General features: G+C 54.2%; 1 protein-coding gene across 1 annotated transcript in view; it reads right to left on the bottom strand.

Annotated features, from left to right (window-relative positions):
* The window catches only part of MSH4 (mutS homolog 4), a 115,806-nt gene that overhangs the window by 89,576 nt on the left and 9,346 nt on the right, over positions 1-16,884 (bottom strand). Inside the window, exon 4 of the mRNA XM_075321120.1 lies at positions 13,339-13,449. Coding sequence (XP_075177235.1) covers positions 13,339-13,449 — 111 coding nt within the window. The remainder of the gene's footprint in view (positions 1-13,338; positions 13,450-16,884) is intronic.

Below are 16,884 nucleotides of genomic sequence, written 5' to 3' on the forward strand. Positions count from 1 at the left end.
TGTCTAGCAAGGAAAACTCTTTTCAAACGTGATCGCCCTGACAAACAGATGACCGGGGCCCAGCTCACAAAATCTCTGACAATTTTTTTATTATTACTCCTGAAACTATAAGTCCATATTCATATATTGCATAAAAATGTCTGTAAACAAACCAGGAGCGAAACTTCAACAATATGTGTTTTACTTGAGCATTTAGATGCAGATTTCACAATTGCAGTACGCTCACATAAGCGTATAAATCGGACAAGTGCAATGTGAGAAAATTCGGATCAATGTTATTTAATGAGGGAGAGCAGATGGTCAGCTTTTTTCTCATTCAGATTCTGGATGAGAGAAAGGTCAAAGCATGGTGCGATTGTCAGCAAGAGAAATGTCACTTGCACCCATACAAGTCTATGGGTGCGAGTGAAAAATCATACTGCACTAGGATGACATTCGAGTGCAGTGCGATAATCGCAGCAGCTGACAATGGAGGAGATGGGGAGATTAGTCCCTCCCTCTCCTCCACAGCACCTTCCCTCTCCTCCGCGTCTGTGATCCGATCACAGGATCGGATCCCAGTTGTATGACACTCTGCTCACACTGGCAACACCGCGGGAGCCGAGGGTCATTACCATATCGCATCTGGTTCACTCGCATCGGATGCCATATGATTGTGTGAAACCAGCCTTAGGGTAGATTCACATGTTCGGTATTTGGGTTGCTCTGCTGGCAGAAAATTCAGGCACACGGATCTGCAACTGTCCTACTCATCTGATACAAACCCATTCAGATAAATGGGATTTTCAGTCCCAAAAATTTTGCAACAAAATTTGCAGAGTGGGAATTCACCTCTACAAGGCACAGAAAGGATGAAAGAAGGATTTTTGTGTACTCACCGTAAAATCTCTTCCTCTGAGTCTTTATTGGGGGACACAGGACCATGGGTGTATGCTGCTGTGACTAGGAGGCTGACACTAAGTGAACATAAAAAGAGTTAGCTTCTCCCTGGCAGTGTACACCCCGAGCCGGAGGCGGTACTATGCCAGTTTTGTGTAAAAGCAGTAGTAGGAGAGCCTTGAACAACCATAACTAAACAATGTAATACAAGAGAAAAATGTGTGTTGAAAAAAACACAGTGCCTTATGGGCACGTAAATATATAGTAGCCGGATGGAAACAAAGGTGACCCGCAAACAACATCGGGAAATATCCGGTAAATGAAGACCTCACAATCCAAACAGGGTGGGTGCTGTGTCCCCCAATGAAGACTCAGAGAAAGAGATTTTACGGTGAGTACACAAAAATCCTTCTTTCTCTATCGCTTTCATTGGGGGACACAGGACCATGGGACGTCCAAAAGCAGTCCCTGGGTGGGTACATAAGCTGTCCTACAGAACCAAAACAAACAACAAATTCTGTGGGAAAGCTCTGTACAAATGTTTACTACCTTTTTAGAGGTGTGCGACAGCCGTCTGCAACACCTTTCTCCCAAGGCAGGCATCTGCTGATGCCTGGGTGTGGACCTTGTAAAATTTGGTGAAGGTATGAAGACTGGACCACGTTGCGGCTTTGCAGACTTGCTCGGCTGAAGCCTGGTGTCTGATTGCCCAAGACGCCCCAACTGCACGGTGGAAATGGGCTCTTACTCCCCTCGGAGGGGACTTGTCCCTGATTCGGTAGGACTCCGCAATGGCTGATCTGATCCATCTGGCAATGGTAGCCTTGGACGCCGGCATACCCTTCTTGGAACCAGCAGGCAGGACGAACAGCTTGTCTGATTTGCGGAAAGGCGCAGTTCTCGAGACGTAAGTCCTGAGCGCTCGTACTAAGTCCAGAGTGTGTAGTGACCTTTCCAAGGAGTGAGTGGGTGCCGGACAAAAAGATGGAAGCACGATCTCCTTATTCAGGTGAAAAGGAGACACCACCTTCGGCAGGAACTCTGGAGACGGGCGCAGGACAACCTTGTCCTGGTGAAAAACAATAAAAGGTGAGCGGCACGAAAGAGCTGCCAGTTCGGACGTTCTCCTGATTGAAGTGACCGCCACCAAAAAGACCACTTTCCAGGATAAGTGTGAGAATGAAGATTCTCTGAGTGGTTCAAATGGAGCCAGTTGGAGGGATCCTAAAACCAAATTAAGATCCCATGGTTCTAGCGGAGCCCGATAGGGCGGATTCAGATGAGCGACTCCTTGGATGAACGTCTTGACCTGCGGACGTGATGCTAGGTTTCTTTGGAAAAGAACAGACAAAGCCGAAACCTGCCCCTTGTTGGTTGCCAGCGAGAGACCCGCTTGCAACCCTGCCTGAAGGAACGCTAAAAGCGTCGGTAGTGAAAGAACTAGCGGGGAGAGATTGCCGTTGACCCCGCACCACTGAAAAAATGCCTTCCAGGTGCGGTAGTAGATCTTTGACGATGAGGGCTTTCGAGCCCTAATCATAGTCTGAATCACTTCTGGAGCAAATCCTGACTGGGCTAACAGCCAGGATTCAAGAGCCATGCCGTCAAATTGAGAACCCCTGAATTTTGATGGAAGAGCGGACCCTGAGACAGCAGGTCCGGCCGATCTGGAAGCCGCCATGGGGTGTCTGCGACGAGCTGTGCGAGTTCTGCGAACCATGCTCGCCTGGGCCATTCTGGAGCGATGAGAATCACCGGAATGCCCTCTGCCTTGATTTTCTTGAGGACTCTTGGGATCAGTGGCAGAGGCGGAAAGATGAACGGTAGTCTGAACTGATTCCACGGAAGAATGAGGGCGTCGACTCCTAGCGCCTGCTGGTCGTGGTAGCGGGATATAAACTGTGGAACTTGATTGTTGAACCGCGGGGCCATTAGGTCCACATCCGGAGTCCCCCACCTGTGGCAAATCTGCTCGAAAACCTCTCTGTTTAGAGACCATTCGCCCAACGCCAGACCCTGTCTGCTGAGGTAGTCGGCCGCCCAGTTTTCCGCGCCGGGGATATGTACCGCGGAGATCCTGGCGTTGTGAGACTCTGTCCACTGTATGATCCTCTTCACCTCTCTCATCGCCATGACGCTCCTCGTGTCGCCCTGATGATTGATGTATGCCACCGCCGTGGCGTTGTCCGATTGTATCCTGATTGGAGACCCTTGGAGAAGGTGTTGAAAAGCTTGCAGGGCTCGTAGGACTGCTCTGATCTCCAAAACATTGATCGGGAGCCGGCCTTCCTGGTAGGACCACTGACCGTGAGCCGTGTGGTGCTGGAAGACCGCTCCCCAGCCCAGAAGGCTGGCATTGGTGGTGACCGTCTTCCAGTGCACCGGTAAGAACGACGTTCCTTTGACGAGATTCTGGCTGTTGGTCCACCAGCGCAGCGAGTGGCGGACTTTCGGGGACAAACGTATCTTGCGATCCAAGGTGAATAGAGACTTGTCCCAATTGTGCAGCAGGAATAGCTGAAGAGGGCGAAGGTGGAAGCGGGCAAACGGAACCGCCTCTATTGCCGCCACCATCCGACCTAGGGCCCTAATACCAAATCGTATGGACACCGCCCTGGAGTGGTGGAGGGTCTGGACGTCTTTCCAGAGGGAGACAATCTTTTCCTGTGGAAGGAACACGCGTCCTTGGATGGTATTGAACTCCATGCCTAGGAAGGTAATCCGGCGAGCCGGGGTCAACGAGGACTTCTTCCGATTGATGAGCCAACCGAGACGGGATAGAGTGTCGATGGTGACCTGGACACTTAGACGACAGTCGTTGAAAGAGGACCCTTTGATCAGTAAGTCGTCCAGGTATGGAATTACCAAAACACCTCTGGAGTGCAGGATCGACATGGCAGCGGCCATGACTTTCGTGAACACTCGAGGTGCGGAAGCAAGACCAAACGGTAGGGCAGTGAACTGATAATGATCGTGTGCTACGGCAAAGCGTAGGAATCTTTGGTGCTGGTGTGCAATCGGGATATGCAGATATGCGTCCTGTATGTCCAGAGAGGCGAGGAATTCGCCGACCTCCATGGAGGCAATCACCGATCGGAGGGACTCCATGCGATATCTTCGGGTTCTGACGTACCTGTTGAGAATCTTGAGGTCGAGAACAGGGCGCACAGTGCCATTCTTCTTGGGGACAACGAAGAGGTTGGAGTAAACTCCTCTGAACCGCTCCGAATCTGGAACCGGAATCACGACCCCTGAGCGGTGCAGTGATTTGATGGCGCGAAAAAAGGGGCGAGCTCGCGCGTCCGACTCGGGAGGATGGGAAAGAAAGAAGCGGCTTGGAGGAATTGACGTAAATTCTATCTTGTAACCCGAGACTAGGATTTCTCTGACCCAAGCGTCTGTGATCAAAGGGAGCCAGACGTGTTGGAACAGAGAAAGGCGCCCCCCCACCTGGTCTGCGTTGACGCACGAAGACAAGGAGTCATTTGGAGGAGTATCGCTGAGATCTAGATGCTGGTTTGGCAGGCTGGCGTGGTCTGGATCGCAAGGAGGGATTTGTTTTGAAAGATGGGTTCTTCCTGCTTCTCTGCGGGGATCTGTTCCTCCTAGGCTGTGCCGGGGAACTGAAGCTGCGAAAGGGGCGAAAACCTGAGGTAGGCTGGCGGCGTGGGAAACGCCTTGGTCTCAGCTGTGGAAGGGAGGTGCTCTTTCCTCCCGTAGCCTTGGCGATAATCTGATCGAGCCTGTCCCCAAACAGTCGGCCTCCTGCAAACGGGGAGGGCGGTAAGTGATTTCTTTGAAGCCGCGTCTGCATTCCAGGCTCTGAGCCAGACTGCCCGGCGGATTGCCACCATGTTGCTGGCCGCTTGTGCTGCGCAATTGGCTGTAGACAGAGATGCGTTAATGATGTAATCACCCGCCAGGGCAATCTGTGCAGCCATGTTGACAAGCTCGGGATCGCCCGAATGCGAGCGAAGCCCTCTGCGAGGGTGTCGGCCCAGGTCACCATGGCCTTAGCTACCCAGACGGCGGCGAAGGCCGGAGACAGTGCCGCGCCTGCCGCCTCAAAAGCCGAACGGGCGAATCTCTCGATGTTACGGTCCGTGGCATCACGGAGCGATGTTCCCTGCGGCAGAGATAGAACTGTATGCGAGGCCAGACGGGAGACCAGAGGGTCGACCACCGGTGAGCCCGCCCATTCCTTCCTGAGATCTTCGGGGAAGGGATAGTGTAAATCAATCGACTTACCGTTGTTGAACGTCTTGTCCGGTTGCTGTCTGTGCTTGCGTAAGATCTCAGCGAACTCCGGATGATCGCAGAAATACCTGTGAGCACGCTTAAGTCGTTTGAAAGATACCTGTGAGCTCTGGGTGGTGGCAGAGTCAGGCTGTAGCTTCAGCGTCGTATTCACCGCGTCGACCAGGCTGTCCACCATACGCCTGACGTCGGCTGCCTGATCCGAGTCCATAAGGGAGGCTGCATCCGACTCTTCCCCTGAATCATCACACGGTCTCGGAGACGAGTGGCTCTCGGGCCTTGGAGGGGAGAGGGACCTCTGGGAGGAATCGGCAGACGAGACCGTGCGGGTCCGCTTCCGCGCTCCAGTAGTCGGTTCTGGGTCAGACCGACTGTCATCCTGCGACGGCTGCACCTGCGGGGCCTGGCTGAGCGTAGGGAGCGACTGCAAAGCCTGCACGATGGTCTGAGACGCCCTCGACAGGGAATCCACCGACTGGGAGAGAGAAGTCAGCCACTCCGGGGGAGGGAGCGCATTGGGGCTCGGTGCATCCTGTACTGCTGCAGTAGCGAGTGGGATGGGGGTGATGGCGGCGTCTGGGGCAATCTACGTGGGCTGTGGGTCAGGGACGCAAGCTGCGCAGAGGGGGGTAGCCTGGCCTTGGGAGAATTTTTCGTTGCAGGACGAGCACGCAAAATGCATTATGAAAGGGACCTGTTTGGATCGGGAAGACTTAGAGTCAGGCATGGCTGCTCAGGGGGATCCTACTAGAGACACTAGGGAGGAGACAGGAGATAGGCAGGAAAAAAGTGAGAAGAAAAAAGTTTAAGAAAAGTTGCTGGTCCTAATCAGAAACAGCACTCACCCAGGCCTGTGTCCTCCCCGGGTCAGCAGGAGGCTCAGAGTAGCTGGGGGCAGCCACCGGAAAATAGATGCTGCTGCTCAGTGGCCTGCCTGTGCTGAGGTGGGCCGTTTGCAAGAAAAGAAGGGAATTTTGTTTACTTACCGTAAATTCCTTTTCTTCTAGCTCTAATTGGGAGACCCAGACAATTGGGTGTATAGGCTATGCCTCCGGAGGCAGCACAAAGTATTACACTCAAAAGTGTTAAGCCCCTCCCCTTCTGCCTATACACCCCCCGTGCTCCCACGGGCTCCTCAGTTTTGGTGCAAAAGCAAGAAGGAGGAAAAAGAATCATAAACTGGTTTAAAGTAACTTCGATCCGAAGGAATATCGGAGAACTGAAACCATTCAACATGAACTACATGTGTACACAAAAAAACAGGGGCGGGTGCTGGGTCTCCCAATTAGAGCTAGAAGAAAAGGAATTTACGGTAAGTAAACAAAATTCCCTTCTTCTTTGTCGCTCTATTGGGAGACCCAGACAATTGGGATGTCCAAAAGCAATCCCTGGGTGGGTAAAATAATACCTCGTAAGAGAGCCGTAAAACGGCCTCTTCCTACAGGTGCGCAATCGCCGCCTGAAGGACTCGTCTACCTAGGCTGGCATCCGCCGAAGCATAGGTATGTAACTGATAGTGTTTCGTGAAAGTGTGCAGGCTCGACCAGGTAGCCGCCTGACACACCTGCTGAGCCGTAGCCTGGTGTCTCAAAGCCCAGGACGCACCCACGGCTCTGGTAGAATGGGCCTTCAGCCCTGAGGGAACCGGAAGCCCAGCCGAACGGTAGACTTCGAGAATTGGCTCCTTGATCCACCGAGCCAAGGTTGATTTGGAAGCCTGTGACCCTTTACGCTGGCCAGCGACAAGGACAAAGAGTGCATCCAAGCGGCGCAGGGGCGCCGTACGAGAAATGTAGAGTCTGAGTGCTCTCACCAGATCTAACAAGTGCAAATCCTTTTCACATTGGTGAACTGGATGAGGACAAAAAGAAGGTAATGAGATATCCTGATTGAGATGAAAGGGGGATACCACCTTAGAGAGAAAGTCCGGAACCGGACGCAGAACCACCTTGTCCTGGTGAACAACCAGGAAAGGGGCTCTGCATGACAGCGCTGCTAGCTCGGACACTCTCCGAAGTGAAGTGACTGCTACTAGAAAAAACCCTTTCTGCGAAAGGCGTGAGAGAGAGAAATATCTCTCATTGTCTCGAATGGTGATTTCTAAAGAACCAGCAGCACCCTGTTCAGAATCCAGGGTTCTAACGTCAGCTTGTAAGGAGGAACGATGTGACAAACCCCCTGCAGGAACGTGCGTACCTGTGGAAGTCTGGCTAGGCGCTTCTGGAAAAAACACAGAGAGCGCTGGGACTTGTCCTTTAAGGGAGTTGAGCGACAAACCCTTTTCCAGTCCAGATTGAAGGAAGGACAGAAAAAATGGGCAAGGCAAAGTGCCAGGGAGAAGAACCCTGAGCAGAGCACCACGACAGGAAAATTTTCCACGTCCTGTGGTAGATCTTGGCGGACGTTGGTTTCCTAGCCTGTCTCATAGTGGCAATGACGTCTTGAGATAATCCTGAAGACGCTAGGATCCAGGACTCAATGGCCACACAGTCAGGTTGAGGGCCACAGAATTGAGATGGAAAAAACGGCCCTTGAGATAGCAAGTCTGGTCGGTCTGGTAGTGCCCACGGTTGGCCGACCGTGAGATGCCACAGATCCGGGTACCACGACCTCCTCGGCCAGTCTGGAGCGACGAGGATGACGCGGCGGCAGTCGGCCCTGATCTTGCGTAACACACTGGGCAACAGTGCCAGCGGAGGAACACATAAGGGAGCTGAAACTGCGACCAATCCTGAACTAAGGCGTCTGCCGCCAGAGCTCTGGGATCTTGAGACCGTGCCATGAACGTCGGTACCTTGTTATTGTGCCGGGACGCCATGAAGTCGACGTCCGGCACCCCCCAGCGGCAACAGATCTCCTGAAACACGCCCGGGTGAAGGGACCATTCCCCTGTGTCCATGCCCTGGCGACTGAGATAATCCGCTTCCCAGTTTTCCACGCCTGGAATGTGAACTGCAGAGATGGTGGAGGCCGTGGATTCCACCCACATCAAAATCCGCCGGACTTCCTGGGAGGCTTGCCGACTGCGTGTGCCGCCTTGGTGGTTGATGTATGCCACCACTGTGGAATTGTCCGACTGAATTCTGATCTGCTTGCCTTCCAGCCACTGCTGGAACACTTTCAGGGCAAGATACACTGCCCGTATTTCCAGAACATTGATCTGAAGCGAGGACTCTTGCTGGGTCCACGTACCCTAAGCCCTGTGGTGGAGAAAAACCGCTCCCCACCCTGACAGACTCGCGTCCGTCGTGACTACTTCCCAGGATGGGGGTAGGAAAGATTTCCCCTTCGTTAATGAAGTGGGAAGAAGCCACCACCGAAGGGAAGCTTTGGTCGTCTGACAGAGGGAGACGGTCCTGACGAGGGACGTCGGCTTCCTGTCCCATTTGCATAGGATGTCCCATTGAAGGGGACGCAGGTGAAATTGCGCGAAAGGGACTGCCTCCATTGCTGTCACCATCTTCCCCAGGAAGTGCGTGAGGCGCCTCACGGGGTGTGACTGGCCTTGAAGGAGAGATTGTACCCCTTTCCGTAGTGACTGCTGTTTGATCAGCGGAAGCTTCACTATCGCTGAGAGTATGAAACTTCGTGCCAAGATATGTCAGCGATTGGGCCGGTGTCAGATTTGACTTTGGAAAAATGATGATCCACCCGAAACCCTGGAGAGTCTCCAGGGTAGCGTCAAGGCTGCGTTGGCATGCCTCTAGAGAGGGTGCCTTGATCAGCAGATCGTACAAATACTGGATCACCGAGTGACCCAGGGAGTGTAGGAGCGCTACTACAGTAGCCATAACCTTGGTAAAAACCCGTGGGGCTGTTGCCAGGCCGAACGGCAGTGCCACGAATTGCAGGTATTCGTGTCCTATGGCGAAGCGCAAGAAGCGCTGGTGCTCTGGAGCAATCGGTACATGGGGATAAGCATTTTTGATATCGATTGATGCCAGGAAATCTCCTTGGGACATTGAGGCGATGACGGAGCGGAGGGATTCCATCCGGAACCGCCTGGTTTTTACCCGTCTGTTGAGCAGTTTCAGGTCCAGGACAGGACGGAAAGACCCGTCCTTCTTTGAGACCACCAACAAGTTGGAGTAAAAACCGTGGCTCTGTTGCTGAAGAGGAAAAGGGATCACCACTCCTTCAGCCGTCAGAGTGCGCCGCGCCTGCAGAGGAGCCTCGGCTCGCTCGGGAGGCGGGGATGACCTGAAGAATCGAGTCGGGGGACGAGAGGTAAACTCTATCTCGTAACCGTGAGACAGAATAACTCTCACCCAGCGGTCTTTTATTTGCGGCAGCCCGGTGTCGCAAAAGCGGAGAGCCTGCCACCGACCGAGGATGCTACTAGCGGAGGCCGAAAGTCATGAGGAAGCCGCTTTGGTAGCGGCGCCCCCGGTGGTCTGTTTAGGACGTGACTTAGACCGCCATGCATCAGAGCTCCTTTGTCTTTCTGAGACCTTGTGGACGAGGAGAATTGGGACCTGCCCGCGCCCCGAGAGGAGCGAAACCTCGACTGCCCTCTCCTCTGTTGGGATATGTTTGGTTGGGACTGGGGTAAGGATGTATCCTTTCCCTTGGATTGTTTGATGACTTCATCCAGACGCTCGCCAAACAACCTGTCGCCACAAATTGGCAAACTGGTTAAGCGCTTTTTTGGAAGCAGAATCTGCCTTCCATTCCCGTAGCCATAAGGCCCTGCGGAGTACCACCGAATTGGCGGCCGCAACCGCCGTACAGCTCGCAGAGTCCAGGACAGCACTAATAGCGTTGCCGAGGTTTGGGAGGTAATGGATGCCACTTGTGGCGCGGCCGTGCATGTGGCTGCTTCAATTTGCGCTTGACCTGCTGAGATAGCTTGTAGCGCCCATACGGCTGCGAATGCTGGGACAAAAGAAGCTCCGATAGCTTCATAGATGGATTTCAACCAGAGCTCCATCTGCCCGTCAGTGGCATCTTTGAGCGAGGCTCCATCTTCCACTGCAAGTAATGATCTAGCCACCAGTCTGTGAGATTGGAGGGTCCACTCTGAGACACTGAGTCCAACCTTTAACCACGTCAGGTGGAAAAGGACAACGTGTATCCTTAAGGCGCTAAGAAAAAACGCTTATCTGGACAAGCATGGTGATTCTGAACTGAATGGTCTAGAAACATACTCGGTGTACGCTTGGGGAACCTGAAGCGGAATTACTCCTGCTGATAATCTGACTCCTCCGCCGGAGGAGCTGAGGGAGAAATATCCAGCATTTGATTGATGGACGCAATAAGATCGTTCACTATGTCGTCCCCGTCTGGAGTATTACGATTGAGAGTGCCCTCAGGATCAGAATCCTGATCAGCTGTCTCCGCATCATCAACCGGAGATTCCCCCCGCTGAGACCCTGAACAACATGATGTCGAGGGAAATTCTAAGCGAGCCCGCTTAGTCGGTCTGGGGCTGGGGTCTAAGTCAGAACCCTCAGCCTGGAATGTATCCCGGGAGGACATTGTTGGTCCAATTGAGGGGGGCCAGGGAACAATGATTCAACAGAGTCCCTTTGCTGAGATACCGGCCTGGACTGCAAGGCTTCTAGTATCTCAGCCATAGTCTCAGAGAGTTTTGCAAACTCCATCCCCGTCACTAAGGACCGTGTCAACAGGTGTCTCCCCCTGGGCCCCTCTTAGCAGATGCTCTGGCTGAAGAAGAGTCACAGGGGCCACACATTGCACACAATGAGGGTCAATGGGACCTGCCGGCAGCTGGGTCGTACAAGCGGCGCAGGCAGCATAATAATCCTGTTTTTTGGCACCCCTGTCTTTGTGGGCGCCATGCTATTGTTTTCCCTGATTAACACAAAAGGGTAAATAGCCATAATGAACTGTGCTCATACAGTGTAAAGTATATAGTAATAACACAGAATGTATCAATACACTACAGCACCATGGGGCTAGCACCAACAGGTGCTGCTTACCAGCCGCCTAAAGCGGTTGTGGGGCCACCAGAGACCGTGTCTGGGTTTCCCAGGGTTTGTCCCTCTCTGCAGCGTCGGAGGAGCTGACAGGAAATGGCTGCGGCGTCCTGACGAGAGGAGGGAGCCGTGGGCGTCTCACACAGTGCACAGTGAGGGGAGTGGAGTATGCAAAGCATGCTCCAGCCCTCATGCTGCTCGTTTGTCCCTCTCTTCCGTGCAGCGTCCCGCCCTTCCCCTGCCTGTCAGGGTTGAGGGCGGGAAAAAGGAAGCTAGGCCGCAAGAAAGCCGGGACTCGAGTATAAGCATCGCCGCCGTAAAAGCGCGGCCGACACCGAAGTCCCCGGCGAACTACAAGTCCCAGCCGCGCCGCAGTTTCACATGGCAGCGGCGGTTAGCGCGGTAGCCCCTACATATAAACACACTCAGCGACGCTGAGTGTGTAATGGCACATATAGACCCGGTCAGCGCCGCGGTCCCCGGTGCACTAGCACACCCAGCAAAGCTGAGGTGTTGCCGTGCGCGGTCCCTACAGGGATACAGAGTACCTTCACGTAGCAGGGCCATGTCCCTGAACGGAACCCGGCTCCTATCCAGCAGTCTCCACAGGAGTTGTGGATGAAGCACGGTCTCAGTGCCTGGAGACCGATAGGATCCCACTTCACCCAGAGCCCTGAGGGGGATGGGGAAGGAAAACAGCATGTGGGCTCCAGCCTCCGTACCCGCAATGGATACCTCAACCTTAACTACACCGCCGACAAGAGTGGGGTGAGAAGGGAGCATGCTGGGGGCCCTATATGGGCCCACTTTTCTTCCATCCGACCTGGTCAGCAGCTGCTGCTGACCAATCTGTGGAGCTGTGCTGTGCATGTCTGCCTCCTTCGCACAAAGCATAAAAACTGAGGAGCCCGTGGGAGCACGGGGGGTGTATAGGCAGAAGGGGAGGGGCTTAACACTTTTGAGTGTAATACTTTGTGCTGCCTCCGGAGGCATAGCCTATACACCCAATTGTCTGGGTCTCCCAATAGAGCGACAAAGAAACGCGGGCTTTTGCCCCCTTTTTTTTTTTTACTGAGGGGGCGTGCTAGGGATGATCTTGCTGTTGCTGGGCAGAAAAAGCGGGGGGCGGGCCCGGAAGACGCGCGCGCGCGCAAACGGGGGGGCGGAGAGCTCCGGCCTAATGGTAGGCCCGAAGCTGGGTACTAAATTTGTGAGCGGCGGCCGCCGGGAGTGCAGCGCTGCGCGCGGAGCAGGGCTTACCTGCGTCCCTGCGCGGTGTCCAGATCCCTGGGTCCCATCCTGGCTGCTGAAGGCCCCCGGTGAGTGCAGGCTTGTGCTGGCAAGTACCAGGGGAGGCTGCTGGGGGGCTGTGTGGAAGACTGCAGAGCGCTCCTGCGCTGCAGTGTGTGCTCCTTTGCCTGGGCCCAGTGAAACAGGGGAGAACGCTGGGGGAGGCCTGGTGCTGTGAGCGCGCCTACACTTGCGATGCTTCCTCGCCGTCTCCACCCGAAACACCCCTTGGGACGGTACCATAGGGGTCGACGGGGAGTGAGCCCATAAAAAGTAAATGAGTGGGACCCCAATCAGCCCCTGGGGTGGTACCATGGGGCCGGAGGGGGATAAGGGCTGTGTCTCGAGTGGGGACGATACCCTGTAGGGAAAGAGCAGGCGAGGATACTCTCTGATGCAGGATCTTTAACCCTGCAGAAGAGATAAAAAGCGTAAAAAGGATGAGAACGCTGAGCGGCGCCGTATAGGTTGAAAAAAACTGAAAAAAGGAAATAGCCTAGGCTGAGGTTGGCCCACAGAGATATGGGCCCACATCAGCCTCCTACGACACTAAGCAAAAAACTGGCATAGTACCGCCTCCGGCTTGGGGTGTACACTGCCAGGGAGGAGCTAACTCTTTTTATGTTCACTTAGTGTCAGCCTCCTAGTCACAGCAGCATACACCCATGGTCCTGTGTCCCCCAATGAAAGCGATAGAGAAATCTGCATTTAATATCTTCACTAGACTGAGCAAGCTGGGGATTTTCTATCCACACTATGCTCTCATATTCTTGCGGATTTTCTTTATAACATGAAATTGAAATTTTGAAGACCCAAATTTACTTGCATTTTACAGTAATTTGCTGTGCAATGCGAAATAAGGACTGAAAAATCCGGAATGTATGAACTGAACATAAATGGTGAAAATTAGAATTCATTCCAAAAAATTCAAAGAACTGACAACCGTTTGACTAAACACAAGCATACGGAGAACCTTAAAGTTTTCATTTATAAGGCGGAACAGTTCTGTGCTCTTCCCACTTTCACACGCAGTGTTCGGCATCAGAATTTCAAGAGGTGTCAGAATCTGGAGTTTTGTTATTACCTGGAATATGTGACATAATGAACAATTAAGTTAGAAAAACAGACAGAAGATCATCAACATCATTAATATAGGCTGACCAGAGGAGGCAAAGTAAAAAAAAAAAAAGTAAATTATTTTATTGATCTGAAAAACAAACAGAATTGGTTCCTGCCTTTTAGGTTAAGTCCCACAATTAGTTTTTGATGTGGAGTATTTTTGTTGCTCAAGAAATGCAATTTCTTACAGTTCCAGCAAAGTGGATGGATATATAGACATTTGATTCTTCACTCTGCTTTATTTTTTAATTTACGCTGCGTAAACTGACCTGCAGTGCGTATTTAATATCCGCAACATGTTAATTTCTCTTGCAGGTGTTGCGGGCGGGGAGGACGCCGCCGCTGCTAGTCGCAGTCAGTTCCTCTTCCCGTCTACCGTGTGGGGCCGGCGGAGATCACAAGGCGCACTTCTACTGGTAAGTAGAGGGGTTCAATCCTGTTCGTGACGCTAAGTTGTCGCGGGCGGGGAGGACGCCGCCGCTGCTGGTCGCTCGCCAACGCTCGGGTCCGGCGCTGCTGCGGCTGCTCGGTGGCTCAAGCGGTGGGCCGGATCCGGGGACTCAAGCGGAGCTCCTCGCCCGTGAGTGTAAGGGGTGGTTGGTTTGGGGGATTTAGTCCGTGACGCCACCCACGGGTTGTGGTGAAGATGGGCACCACCGCTGCTGGTGACAGGGATCCCGGGAGCGATGGTAGGGAGCAGCTGGGATGTTGTTTTCCCCCTCTGTGGGTAGGGGTCGGTGGTCCTTGGGCCCGGTGATGTAACGGGGAGGCATGGTTGGTGAGGTGCAGGGTTGCAGGGACAGCACGGCGCGGTGCCGGATGGCACGGGTGTACTCACTCAGTAAGAGATGCACAAAGTCCTCGGTAAACCAAATGGCTGGATGGACGGGTCCCGCAGCCGGCTGCAGTGTCTTTCCCCAGACAGGTGATGGCGGCTGTCTTTCCCTGCACCTTGATGTACTTGTTTGACTACGATGGATCCCCAACGGTAGTCCGCTCCCCGGTGTATGGATGCTGGAGGAGCCTGTTTGCCCGCAGGCGCTGGCCCTTGGGTCTCTAGCCTTAGGCGGTAGCTGTATACCCTCACGGTGTGGGCAGTTGCCTTCTATCGGGTCTTTGGCTGTTAGGAAACCCCTGGGGTTCCGGTCACACTCGGATTTGACTATTGTCGGCGGCTCCAAGCCTGGTTGGGGTCCGATGGCCCTGCCTGTGTGTGCTGGCTTCACTTCGCTCCCCGGTCGGTACCGGCGGGCCAACGCCCGACCCCGGTCCTACGGTTCCGCGTTGCTTCACCACACCTGCAGACGGCCACCACCGTCTGCCAACCTTGCTGTCAGTGCCTGGGCCACAAACCCAGACACCCGAGTGTTTACTCCTCTCACTTCCACCTCCTGGACTAAACTAAACTTTTCCCGCCTCCAGGCCTGTGAACTCCTCGGTGGGTGGGGCCACCGCTTGCCTCCGCCCCACCTGGTGTGGACATCAGACACTGGAGGAAGGCAACAAGGGTTTTATGTTTGGCTAATGGTACTGTCTAATGGGGGTAGGGGTGTTTGTGTGTTATCTGTGACGACCTGGCTAGTCCAGGGCGCCACATTCCCCCTTGGTGAAATGCAGACCGTCCGCGGGCTGCCCATCCATCACCGGTTTTATTTTTTTCAAAAACTGTAAAAACATAAATAACATGTAAACATTTCAAACATATAAGCATTTTTGTTAGGACACTTCAAACGTTGCACATATAAAAACATTTTTAATAATAACGGATGGACAGACGTCTTCCTCTCTCTCACCCATGCAACCTAGCCCTGATGCTGCCCCTAAGAAGTGGACAACACCCCTTGACCCCAGTCCAGGTTCAGGCTGCCCGAGCGAGAACGGGTACGGTAACTCGCACCCGGCTGTCACTTCAGGGGACCCCACGTCCAGGGGGACCCCTGACCCCCGGAGGATGGCCACCGGTCCTGGTGGTGGCCGGGCCCCAGCCTGCTCTGCTGCGGGCCCTTCCTCCAATCTGCCTCTCCGGAGGCGGCAACAGTTTCCATCCCATAAAACTATTTACAAGCCCACCAGTTCGTGGGTGGCCTGCCAGTTCTCGGCCATGTCCATGAGTAGTCTCTCATGCAGGTGGTAAAACTCAGAAAGTCCCTCCGGGGACAACTTGCCAGCAACGGCTGGAATAATCAAGTGGACAATCAGATGAAGATCACGGTTGATTAATGTCATTCACTGACATATTTACACACTTAACATATGACACCCCTAAATGGTAGTTTCCCTGTACCTAAGCGGGGGTTGGCCTAGGTTGGGGCGTGTGGACCTTCTGGGCCCAATGCTATCAGTGGAGGGTAAGGGGACAGAAGAGACAGTCAGTTTCTCTTCCCGTCTACCGTGTGGGGCCCCGGCGGAGATCACAAGGTGCACTTCTACTGGTAAGTAGAGGGGTTCAATCCTGTTCATGATGCCAAGTTGTCGCGGGCGGGGAGGCCGCCGCCGCTGCTGGTCGCTCGCCAACGCTCGGGACCGGCGCTGCTGCGGCTGCTCGGTGGCTCGAGCGGTGGGCCGGATCCGGGGACTCGAGCGGCGCTCCTCGCCCGTGAGTGTAAGGGGTGGTTGTTTTGGGGGATTTAGTCCGTGACGCCACCCACGGGTTGTGGTGAAGATGGGCACCACCGCTGCTGGTGACGGGGATCCCGGGAGCGATGGTAGGGAGCAGCTGGGATGTTGTTTTCCCCCTCCGTGGGTAGGGGTCGGTGGTCCTGGGGTCCGGTGATGTAACGGGGAGGCAGGGTTGGTGAGGTGCAGGGTTGCAGGGACAGCATGGCGCGGTGCCGGATGGCACGGGTGCACTCACTCAGTAAGAGATGCACAAAGTCCTCGGTAAACCAAACGGCTGGATGGACGGGTCCCGCAGCCGGCTGCAGTGTCTCTCCCCGGACAGGTGATGGCGGCTGTCTTTCCCTGCACCTTGATGTACTTGTTTGACTACGATGGATCCCCAATGGTAGTCCGCTCCCCGGTGTATGGATGCCGGAGGAGCCCGTTTGCCTGCAGGCGCTGGCCCTTGGGTCTCTAGCCTTAGGCGGTAGCTTTTTTTCCCCTGACGGTGTGGGCGGTTGCCTTCTATCGGGTCTTTGGCTGTTAGGAAACCCCTGGGATTCCGGTCACACTCGGATTTGACTATTGTCGGCGGCTCCAAGCCTGGTCGGGGTCCGATGGCCCTGCCTGTGTGTGCTGGCTTCACTTCGCTCCCCGGTCGGTACCGGCGGGCCAACGCCCGACCCGGTCCTACGGTTCCGCGTTGCTTCACGACTCCTGCAGACGGCCACCACCGTCTGCCAACCTTGCTGTCAGTGCCTGGGCCACAAACCCAGACACCCGAGTGTTTACTCCTCTCACT

The sequence above is a fragment of the Anomaloglossus baeobatrachus genome, chromosome 8 (genome assembly GCF_048569485.1).
Source record: "Anomaloglossus baeobatrachus isolate aAnoBae1 chromosome 8, aAnoBae1.hap1, whole genome shotgun sequence".
Taxonomy (NCBI): domain Eukaryota; kingdom Metazoa; phylum Chordata; class Amphibia; order Anura; family Aromobatidae; genus Anomaloglossus; species Anomaloglossus baeobatrachus.